The sequence below is a fragment of the Coregonus lavaretus genome, assembly GCF_964263955.1.
Source record: "Coregonus lavaretus genome assembly, chromosome: 4".
NCBI lineage: Eukaryota > Metazoa > Chordata > Actinopteri > Salmoniformes > Salmonidae > Coregonus > Coregonus lavaretus.
Window position 1 is genome coordinate 7,983,373 of NC_139991.1, and position 12,016 is coordinate 7,995,388.

A 12,016-nucleotide genomic window follows, 5' to 3' on the forward strand; every position below is an offset into this window, starting at 1 on the left:
TTTGTTTTGTTGTATCAAATGATGGATTTCTTATGGCGATGGTGTACTCAAAAATGTATTAAGTTGCAATGACACATGTGTATTCCACTAGCTGCATATCACATATAAATCCTATCATGGAGGTGCATCAATTTTCAGGTGAAGTCATTTGGTAATTTAAAAAACTACACAATTTCCTTTATTAGGTGATGATGCAACTACAGTTTAAATTGTTTTAACCCATTATTCTAATAAAATGCTAAACTTTTCAAATCCAATTCCATTACAAATATATTCTGTATAAATGAAAAATGCATACAGACTATATAACGTCCACACAATGTTAAAGGCCACATAATCAATGTTGTAGCTAACCATAAGAATAAATTCAAGGCAAGCAGGATTGTATTACATACATTTTTCAGCATTGCTTTATGATTTCCCCCAGTCAAGAGCTTTCATGAATTCCTCTTCTGTAAACGACAACATCTTGGCAGCTTCAAAATGCATCTGCTCAAGCAAGGGGAAAAATGTCAGTTTAAGGAGAAATATCAGTAATGATACGGTCTTTTAATAATTACTTGCATTTAATATGAAGACTTACTTTTTGCCTTTTCAGTATATCAATCAGTTTGAGCTGTTTTTTAAAACCCACTATCAGTTCTGCTTTTTGCTTTTCCAGCTTCTTGTTTTCGGCTTTTAAGGTTTCTATTTTTTTATGCGCCTGGTCCGCTGTGTCCTTATGGAAAGGATAGACATAAAACAAGTCTTTTTAACCTGGGTTATACAACAAGTGACAGAAGCCTAACTTGAATACCAAAATCTGAACTATACTAATAGCATGGCACTATTTGTAGTGTAAATGATGATTGATGTGATCACTAAATGCACTGATAGGTGGTTTAATTTACCTTGCTCATCTGCTTGATCTTGCTCAGTTGTGTCTTGGACCTCTCAACTTCCTCCAAGGCTCTGTTCAGTCTTACCTCTACGGCACTGTGATTGGTTGCTGCCTGTTTTTGTGCTCTCTTCAAACCCTCGATTTCCTTTGTTAAACACACGGGGGGCAAGCTAATTCAGTAAAAGCATTTTGTGTAATGTTTTTATACCGCACCTACACACATTTTCAAAGGCACTGTAATGATAATGGTAATATTTGATTAGATAGCTACAACAACTGACTGTCATCACAATTACTTATTAACTTCATATTTCTGAAATTAAATGCTAATAGTTATTCATTTAAACAAATAATTGTGACTACTAAGCATTAGGAAGCCATCAACCATTAATTTGTATTTTCTTTGGGTGTGGACATACACTGAGTGTACAAAACATTAGGAACACCTGCTCTTTCCATGACAGACTAACCAGGTGAATCCAGGTGAAAGCTATGATCCCTTATTAATGTAACTTGTTAAATCCACTTCAATCAGTGTAGATGAAGAAGGGGAGGAGACCGGTTAAAGAAGGATTTTTAAGCCTTGCGACAATAGAGACATTGAAAGCGTGAATGGGAAAGACAAAATATGTAAGTGCTTTTGGACAGGGTCTCGTAGTAGGTGCCAGGCGCACCGGTTTGACTGTGTCAAGAACTGCAACGCTGCTGGGTTTTACACGCTCAACAGTTTCCCGTGTGTATCAAGAATGGTCCACCAGCCAAAGGACATCCAGCCAACTTGACACAACTGTGGGAAGCATTGGCGTCAACATGGGCCAGCATCCCTGTGGAACGTATTTCGACACCTTGTAGAGTCCATGCCCTGACGAGTTGAGGCTGTTCTGAGGGCAAAAGGGGGAGCAACTCAATATTAGGAAGGTGCTCCTAATATTTTGTACACTCAGTGTATGTCTCTGTTGTGATCCCTCCCAGTGGGAAATATTATACAACCATGTTTCACCCCACCCCTGGTCAAGGCGAGGGCAATGTCGCTGGGGGATTTCTCTGAATTCCAAAGATATCTGTCACATGAGCGCCGCACAACCACCAGCTGCAGGAGAGGTTCACCTTACAGGCTAATCATGTTAATGAGGCCATGCCAGGCATTCCCCTGTTGAGGGGTTGATTTCATCCTTTATTAACCTCTTAAGGATCTGACCCTTTTTTTAAATGTTGGCCTAAAATGACATACCCAAATCTAACTGCCTGTAGCTCAGGACCTGAAGCAAGGATACAGTGGGGGAAAAAAGTATTTAGTCAGCCACCAATTGTGCAAGTTCTCCCACTTAAAAAGATGAGAGAGGCCTGTAATTTTCATCATAGGTACACGTCAACTATGACAGACAAATTGAGGAAAAGAAATCCAGAAAATCACATTGTAGGATTTTTAATTTATTTATTTGCAAATTATGGTGGAAAATAAGTATTTGGTCACCTACAAACAAGCAAGATTTATGGCTCTCACAGACCTGTAACTTCTTCTTTAAGAGGCTCCTCTGTCCTCCACTCGTTACCTGTATTAATGGCACCTGTTTGAACTTGTTATCAGTATAAAAGACACCTGTCCACAACCTCAAACAGTCACACTCCAAACTCCACTATGGCCAAGACCAAAGAGCTGTCAAAGGACACCAGAAACAAAATTGTAGACCTGCACCAGGCTGGGAAGACTGAATCTGCAATAGGTAAGCAGCTTGGTTTGAAGAAATCAACTGTGGGAGCAATTATTAGGAAATGGAAGACATACAAGACCACTGATAATCTCCCTCGATCTGGGGCTCCACGCAAGATCTCACCCCGTGGGGTCAAAATGATCACAAGAACGGTGAGCAAAAATCCCAGAACCACACGGGGGGACCTAGTGAATGACCTGCAGAGAGCTGGGACCAAAGTAACAAAGCCTACCATCAGTAACACACTACGTCGCCAGGGACTCAAATCCTGCAGTGCCAGACGTGTCCCCCTGCTTAAGCCAGTACATGTCCAGGCCCGTCTGAAGTTTGCTAGAGTGCATTTGGATGATCCAGAAGAGGATTGGGAGAATGTCATATGGTCAGATGAAACCAAAATAGAACCTTTTGGTAAAAACTCAACTCGTCGTGTTTGGAGGACAAAGAATGCTGAGTTGCATCCAAAGAACACCATGCTTTGGGGCTGTTTTTCTGCAAAGGGACCAGGACGACTGATCCGTGTAAAGGAAAGAATGAATGGGGCCATGTATCGTGAGATTTTGAGTGAAAACCTCCTTCCATCAGCAAGGGCATTGAAGATGAAACGTGGCTGGGTCTTTCAGCATGACAATGATCCAAAACACACCGCCCGGGCAACGAAGGAGTGGCTTCGTAAGAAGCATTTCAAGGTCCTGGAGTGGCCTAGCCAGTCTCCAGATCTCAACCCCATAGAAAATCTTTGGAGGGAGTTGAAAGTCCGTGTTGCCCAGCGACAGCCCCAAAACATCACTGCTCTAGAGGAGATCTGCATGGAGGAATGGGCCAAAATACCAGCAACAGTGTGTGAAAACCTTGTGAAGACTTACAGAAAACGTTTGACCTGTGTCATTGCCAACAAAGGGTATATAACAAAGTATTGAGAAACTTTTGTTATTGACCAAACACTTATTTTCCACCATAATTTGCAAATAAATTCATTAAAAATCCTACAATGTGATTTTCAGGATTTTTTTCTCTCATTTTGTCTGTCATAGTTGACGTGTACCTATGATGAAAATTACAGGCCTCTCTCATCTTTTTAAGTGGGAGAACTTGCACAATTGGTGGCTGACTAAATACTTTTTCCCCCCACTGTATCCTTGCTTCAGGTCCTGAGCTACAGGCAGTTAGATTTGGGTATGTCATTTTAGGCCAACATTTTAAAAAAGGGTCAGATCCTTAAGAGGTTAATAAAGGATGAAATCAACCCCTCAACAGGGGAATGCCTGGCATGGCCTCATTAACATTAACTAAATACTTTTTTCCCCCACTGTATGCATATTCTTGATACCATTTGAAAGGAAAAACTGAAGTTTGTGGAAATATGAAATTAATGTAGGAGAATATATCACATTAGATAAAAGATAATACAAACAAAAAAACATGCGTTTTCTATTTTTTGTTTTGTTCCATCATCTTTGAAATGCAAGAAATGCCACAATATAATATTGCAGTTTAGGTGCAATCTAGATTTTGGCCACTAGATGGCAGCAGTGTGTGTGCAAAGTTTCAGATTGATCCAGTGAAGCATTGCAATACTGGACTATTTTGTATCAAGTCTGCCCAAATGTGCCGACTTGGTCAATCGATACATTTTCAAGTACATAACTATAGAGAACATACAAAAATGATATGGTAATACAAAATGTAAGTTCACACACTCCCAGGAATGTCATACATGATGGATTATTTGCTTATACACTAACTTTCACACATCTAGATGGCCGGGCGGGGTGGGTATGGAGCCAGAGACAGCAAGGGTTCAAACTGTAGAACCCAGTTCCAACATTTGAATATAAAAATTGATTTTATCAAACAAAACTGCTACATTTTATCTCTGGGACCCTCAGGTTGACAAATCAGAGCAAGATTACTGAATGTAAGTACATTATTTACCTTCAGAGGTGAATGTATCAAACCAGTTGCTGTAATAAGTTTGTTGTTGTGCACTCTCCTCAAACCATAGCATGGTATTTTTTCACTGTAATAGCTACTGTAAATAGGACGGTGCAGTTAGATTAACAAGAATTTAAGCTTTCTGCCCATATAAGACATGTTTATGTCCTGGAAAGTTTGCTGTTACTTACAACAGTCATGCTAATCACATTAGAGCACGTTAGCTCAACCATCCCATATACCGATCCCGTAGAGGTCTAAGCTGTACAATGCCTCCCTGCCCATTCAGCAATAAGACCGGTCTATAAACGTCTTGGTTTCTCTCAGTCACTGTTCATGGACTTCATGATTACAATATGTGCTGTTTATAATATTACCAAAAGACTAACTAGAAAGAGAATCAATGTAATAACTGTTTTATCCTTGACACCCACCTTCTGTAGAGCAGTTACTTCTTGCTGGAGCCCATCACATTTTCTGTTTGACTCCTCCGCTAAAGTTCTGTGTTTCTCTATCTGGGTTTGCTGAATGTTTGTGGTCTTCTGTAGTCTGGTTCGATCCTCCTCTATCCCCTTTATGTTGGTGCTTAAACTACTGTTTGCATCATCCTATAACAAATAAATGTTTTATACTTGTTTCAATGTTACTCCAAAAATATACCTAATCTCTCATATTTCTATCATTACCTTCTTGTTGCACTCATATGCTAGCCGGTTTAATTCTTCTTGCATTACACAAAGTTTTGCTTTGAGAAAACGGATCTGAGCATCTAAAACACAGCACACAAAAAAAAGATACTATAGTTACATAAAGAATGATATAATTTTAAGGATATGCGAGAAGCTCGATGAACAGAAGGCTGAAACAATTGATATTCTGGAACTCTGATAAATAACTTAATTTTTTGTAATGTCATGTTTTTGCAAAGACCCATTCTTGTGCTCCAGATGTGATATTGTGAATGTGTGAGAATGCCACAGAAAGTGTAATACATGAAATCAGAATTCACCTGATCCCATCTCATCCCCAACACTGGGCATGACGTCTTCCATAAGATTGTCATGAGTATCTCCATCATCCAGCTTCCCCTCAATGTTACGTATTGTTTTAGTCAAGGAAAAATCCACAAAATCTTCAAGAACTGCAACATCCTCAACTGCAGATGCCTTTGTTGTTCTGAAATAAAATAACAAATAAACAAAATACAACTCAAACAAAAAGTTAAAAAAGTCATAACAAACATGAGGAACTGAAGATCCACAATGATGGACACTCATTAAGCCATAACCTTTCACATTAATCTTCCAGTGTTTCCAATAGATATTTGTGTGAACATTTGTGACAAGGATTTAAAAAAAAAATAAAAAAAATAAAAAAAAAGGATAACATTCTTACTGTGCCTTTCTCAGGTTTCCAGGAGGTCTGTTTTGTGAATTGGATTTTGAAGTGACCCTTTTCTTTGTCACTACCTGAGCAAGGGAAATATGACTTAGGGAGAATTTCAATTGCATTTCCTTGATTCCTCACATCCTCTCACCTCGCCTCCTTCTCAAAACCCATTGGATGAGAAGGTCAGAGGTACCTCCCCTCTGACCTTCTCATCCAATGGGTTTTGAAAAGGAGGTGAGGGGAGAGGACGCAAGGACTCAAGGAAATGCAATTGAGATTCTCACCTAGTTTTACTAAGTGATTACATTACCTTTGCCTCTCTGAGATTACATTTTACATATCAAACTGAATTGAATACTGCACCTTAGCAGTGGGCTTCCTAACTGAAGATTCCAGCATGTTCACATTCCTAAAGACAAATACAAATACATATATTCTTATCCAGTCTACTACACTGAAATGGTATACGTTTTGAGCAATGCAATATTGTATTACCTGAAATCCTCCTCCTCATCCTCATCCTCAATGTCAACATCAAGGTGGAAAGAGATTGGCTTTGACAAGACTTCATTTTGGTCACTCTGAAAAAAGAAAAGAAAAACACTAATCAGGACAAAAAGTTTAAATAAAACAAATATGATGTCTAAAAATGAATGTTTTATGTTGTTCTGAAGAGTGTCAATTGGTCAGGTAGCTAGCTAAACCACTTACCATAACCTGTTCCGCTTGCCTTACTAGTTCAGCTGTTTTTGCCTCCAGCTCTGCATTTATACGTCTGGAATGGGAGAAATATGCTCATTTTTTATGCTATCTTCATCTGGTTACAGCATCTCATATGATACAGTCTACATTGACTCAACAGATGTTTGGGCAAGGAACCTTACTTGTATTCCTCCTCTTTAGCAAGTAGGTCTATCGTGGATGGATTCTTTGAGGGGACAGAGGCTGGACGTCTCACAGATCTTCCTCCTTGAGACCTTTCTGCCTTGGATAACATGGGTATTTTGGGCTAAATAAACAAATGTAGTAAGTTAGGTAGCTCATAAAAATACAGTAGTTGTTGGTTCTTTTAGCCAACAGGCATATAACATTTCAAAGGAACAACACGTTCATTGAAAGTCAGTCTGCGTATAATGTACAGTTATTCACATAACCTACGATCTATCTCTGAGTTAGGCTAGTTTTAGCGATATCAAAGATATTGATAGGGTTTCCCCATAGACTTAAATAGACATCGCATCATTGTATCTGTCCTATTATGGCGTCTGTGAGAGCATGGGCAGAGCCATTTTGAAGTAGTCAAATGTCTTCTTCTACTAACGTTACTTCTATGAGTAACAAACAAACGGAAAGGGTGCACACTGCCACCTATAGTGTGTTGTTTGAACAGGTAAAAAGTTGGCGATTTACTGCCACCTGCAGTTATGGAATGTTTCCTCAAGAGTATAATTAATCGGCTGATCCCTCGTGACAACGGAATTATGTGATCCTCTGAAGTCCCGCGTTCTTTTATAGCTCAACGCTCCCACCCAGTTGACTACTTCACATTGGTGGAAGTCGTCAATGGCGCTACCCATGCGAAAACGGGTCCTCTATCTATCTCTATGGGTTTTCCCTATTTATCTGTGGCCATACATAACGTATAGTAGCAGCTAACGTACTGTTTTAGCTAGCTAGCATGCTAACTATCTAGCTAGCAGTTAGCTAACTTAGATCTTAAACAGCGATATAGCTAGGACACATAAAGGTGACTATAGCTAGTTAGCTAGTTCTTCTTGTATTTGTGAATGGGTATGTTACAGTTTTTTAGCAGTATAATACTGTAGCCAGTTGTTTGAAACAATACATTGACTCACCTCATGCAGTCTTCTTTCAGACATTTTGTTGTGCTGAATCTGGCGGGTGGCGTTGCGGTTGCATAGCAACAAGTCGAGGCTAAATGTTTTTCTCGACCGTGCAACCAAAGGCGGAGGAACACGCACTTTTGCTGTGTGAGTCTCTGTTTTTCACAATCTTGACTTTGATACATTTAGCAAAAATATGATGTTAGGTGCCGTTGTGGACTAATGAACACATTCATTTGAGTTGTTAGCTAAACATAAAATGTGTTGTAAGCTGAAATGTGCAAATGTGTAGGACAGCATGTGCTAAGGCTAACAGATTCGCTGCATGTCTACACATGGAGCATAATGCCAATATAGACATATTCATGTGTTTACCATTGATTGCAAATAATTGCATTTAAATGAAATAGCAATTTCAAAATGTTATTTTACAAACTCATTGGATTATTGAAGACCACGACCATAGTACTGCTCATTCATACATTTTTATAAAGCATTTTTACTGTGGACATTTAAGCCAAATCATGTTGCCATTAGGCACACAGTACTTTGCTGCTCACCACGGCGGTGTAAAAACCAAAAATAAAAAGCTGGTTATTCTTCCCTCGTGTACTGCGCCTGCGCCGCAGAAGCCTGACAGCAGCAGCAGGAGTAGCAGCAGCATATTACCGTTCTCTTAGCAGCAGGATATTATGCTGGCAGCACGATCGCGGATTTTCTATTTCAAAATAAGAGTTCTCCTGCAAAGACATGCTAAACTGGGAATGTAGATTTTTTTTGACGTATTTTGTATTTATACCATTATTTATTTTGAACGTTTACACAAATACTGGAATGTTGAAAGCGATTCTGTAGGATATATTTAAAGAAATACACTTTTAATAAAATACAAATATATGTTACTGGAATTATTCAAAATATAATTTTCAAAACTTAAATGGGTCTCTTGTGCTGGGCAACGGGTTTAATACAGAGTACTGGTGACTCCTTACTCCACCCACTCCTTTCACTGCAACTCAATACACGGTGGGATACTTATTGGCTTGTAGAGAGATAACTTTTCTACCTGTCTGAGCTAAAGTGGGGTGGGAAATACTCAGTAGGATGTAGTTTTGGAGGGGGACTGTGTCGCACGGCCTGCTGCTGGCTTTTCACTCCGCCCCTCCATAGCCCCCAATGTAATACACTGTAATTGACTGTACATGGGATACATATTGGCTTGTAGAGAGAGAGAACGAGGACAGGAAAAAAACTTTTTGGTGAAAAAGTAACACATTCTAAAAAAATATGTAGAGGGAGCTCTACAGCTATATTGGTCTGCTAATACAGGACTAGTAAAGGCCCAGTGTACAACTTTTGTGAATTTTTTGCACCCCTACTTCCCACTCCCAAAACTAACCATATTTGGTTAGTAGAGACCCTACTGAGTCTTCCCCACCCCCGTTTAGCTGAGACAGGTAGTAAAGTTCTCTCTACAACCCAATATGTATCCCATATACAGTATATTACAGTGTATTGCATTGGGGACTATGGAGGGGGTGGAGAACGAAGTGCTGCTGGGTATGTACGACACAGTCCCTCTCCAAAACGACACATATTTGATTAGTAGAGACCCTACTGAGTATTTTCCACCCCACTTTAGCTGAGACAGGTAGAAAACTTCTCTCTACAGCCCAATATTCTCAACATACAGTACCAGTGTCAACATATTTTCATTATTGGTATTAAAAATTATATTTTTAAAAGCATATTTTTTATTTGTTGTCATAAATTATTGATTGCATTTTCTTGTTGTCACAATAGAAGTGGCCATTGATTAAAATGCAATATATTTTGAATGTGTTATCCACATTGCAATGTTTTGAAATGCGGGCTTTTATTTAGAAGGTGTCGACATTAACATACAAAATGACGTCATTGTTTGTGCTGCTGGCAGAATACTAGTCAGCATCACCAACACTTCCACCACTAGTGTTTGCAAACGCACGGGTCGCCCCAAGGCTGCGAAGGAATCCTGAGGAAAGCGTGCATTTTGTATTCCTCTGTACTTGTGATTTTTTAAAGTAATTTTTTTTCTTTTTTATATGTCTGTGCATGGTGTTCGAAATTAACCGTCTAACCATGTTTTCCCGGCACCGTTTCTACCCTGGAACTGAGTCCACGTACATCGCAAATGAGAACGGGTGGGTCTGTAATGTACAGTAGAAAAATAACTGATTTCTCGAGGTCCAGGTTGAGGCCTGCATGTTAAAGATCCCCTTCCTCCCATCCTGAATCTCATCGTGATGACTGAGGATCAACAACCTGATCAGCACCCGAAGCTGGGCTCTGGAATAAGCACGTTACCATCCCTAGTTCCTGGACTGCAAGGGACTGAGGCCAGTGCGTTGCAGCTCAAAATAAAGAATTCCATCTGGTAAGGAGGACCATTAGCTAGCATTTTGCTACTTTGCTTGCTAGCTAGTTCGCTTACGTTAGTTGAGCCAGCTTAATATGTTTTGCCATTATAGTGTTGCTACCTCTAGCTAGCTAGCCAGATATTTAATTAGCCAGCTCATTACTAACTAGCAGCTTCTGTGTGTAATTTAGCATCCCCCGCCCCCATTTCATCAACGTAAACATGTCAACATTTGTGTTTGGCGTTGACAATATGACATTTTTTACACTTTTTCGTACATTTCCTGGACCAAGAACTAACAATGTTTACTATAAATTATTTTTTATATAAATTGTACGCACATTTTGTTATGAAATAGCGCGTGCGGCATGGCATGTTGGTCACGTATTCATGACGACAGCAGCAAGTTATCGGTGCCTTTTCGTGGTATTCGACAGGTCCTGACTAAAAGGGTCAAAATGGGTGATTTATTAACAACCCGGGTGCTGCAAGAAACCTCGCCGTTGGTAACTAACATTAGCTAGCTGGACCCATTGAGGTATGTATTTGCTGGACCTGTGCATTGTGCATGGTTTCCGTATCCTCATTAGTGCAAGCGCTCTAGCCAATTTGCGTAATTTCTGGAAAACAGAATAATATGTAGCTAGTACGCTTGCCCGCGGTACAACTAAGTTAGCTAACGGGAGTTAGCCAGTGTTGCACGCCTGCGCTAACTGGGTTGAAAACCACTACCACCGTCATTGTTTTTGTTGCATGTCTCGACATGTATTTAAAAATCCAGGTATGAATGGCTATGGTAATAATAGCACAGCCTTCCCTGCACCGTAGCATATATTGATACATAATCAATGACCTGCATGTTGTATCAGTACAAACCTGCAAAATATTATTCGGCTACATTCAACAATCTGTTCACAGATCTGTAGGTAAAGATTGTTGCACTCATACATCAGTCAGCTTCCAGAATTAAATGCTCCATTTGCACTGATATGCACGTTTCACCTGTTGTTGCCTTAACCTTTTTTTCATATAGAAACTGCCTACATTAATTATGAAGTATCATAAGGAACCATAATATGCTAATAGATGTGGGTATTTTTTTGTTGCGTTTGAACAGTTGTTGACTGATGTTTCAGATATTCAGACTTAAATGTTCATGGTCTAACTTAATACCACCGCATTATGTGGTGCACAATCATTCAGAACGACCTGTTATTTGTGATTTGTCTTGGTTGCAATATTGTGTGAATAGTTTATTAGATTATATATAGTGAAATGGCAGGAACTGAAACACACAGACTGTGGAATTACAACATTGGGGAAAGTCATGACTGGCACTTTTATAAACTTTTCTAATATAATGAACATCAGATAAAAAATATAAAACCACTTAGGTAACATGTAACCTTAGCCAAGTCATAAATTGCAAAATGCCACCACCTAGGCTTATATTAATCATATCGGAAAATAATATGCGACAGTATATTTGTTGATTCTCTGCACAGTAATCTGCTGTAAGGCTGGTGTCCCCTAGTGCTACCCCCAAACCAGTGTGAAGGAATTCGGCCCTGGATGACATGGATCCATACGTGGGATATCACTTCCCTACTTTGAAGGGTATCATTTCCATCATCAATACATTGACTTGATGTTTTATGGTCAACATCAGAAATTCTTATGGAAAACATTTTTTCAACTATTTTCCATCCTAAAATTAGGAATAAGCAAAGGCTTTGATTTCTGGTCAAACAAAGGGGTCCCCTCTGTTTCCATTTACTGTAACCAGCGTCCTCAACTGACTCACTGAGCACCGACCGACACCAGACGTGCATGGACGTTGAAAAGTAGTTTCACAAGTTTA

At 39.4% G+C, this 12,016-nt stretch overlaps 2 protein-coding genes across 4 annotated transcripts in view; one reads left to right on the plus strand and one right to left on the minus strand.

Moving 5' to 3' along the window:
* Positions 1 to 153: 153 nt before the first annotated feature.
* On the minus strand, positions 154 to 7,774 carry LOC311128557 (testis-expressed protein 9-like; the record flags this gene model as incomplete). The annotated part of the gene is made up of 11 exons (XM_084160744.1): positions 154 to 489; positions 584 to 718; positions 891 to 1,025; positions 4,959 to 5,132; positions 5,211 to 5,293; positions 5,534 to 5,700; positions 5,920 to 5,993; positions 6,277 to 6,322; positions 6,409 to 6,494; positions 6,625 to 6,688; positions 7,770 to 7,774. The coding sequence occupies 11 exons, from the start codon at positions 7,772 to 7,774 to the stop codon at positions 412 to 414; spliced, it is 1,047 nt and encodes a 348-aa protein (XP_084016870.1). The 3' UTR covers positions 154 to 411.
* A 1,975-nt stretch (positions 7,775 to 9,749) lies between these two features.
* The window catches only part of LOC311127335 (DNA-binding protein RFX7-like), a 38,612-nt gene continuing 36,345 nt past the window's right edge, over positions 9,750 to 12,016 (plus strand). For all 3 annotated transcript variants that reach the window (XM_084159160.1, XM_084159161.1, XM_084159162.1), the window contains exon 1: positions 9,750 to 10,173. In XM_084159160.1, coding sequence (XP_084015286.1) covers positions 10,043 to 10,173 — 131 coding nt within the window. In that variant the 5' untranslated portion in view covers positions 9,750 to 10,042. The remainder of the gene's footprint in view (positions 10,174 to 12,016) is intronic.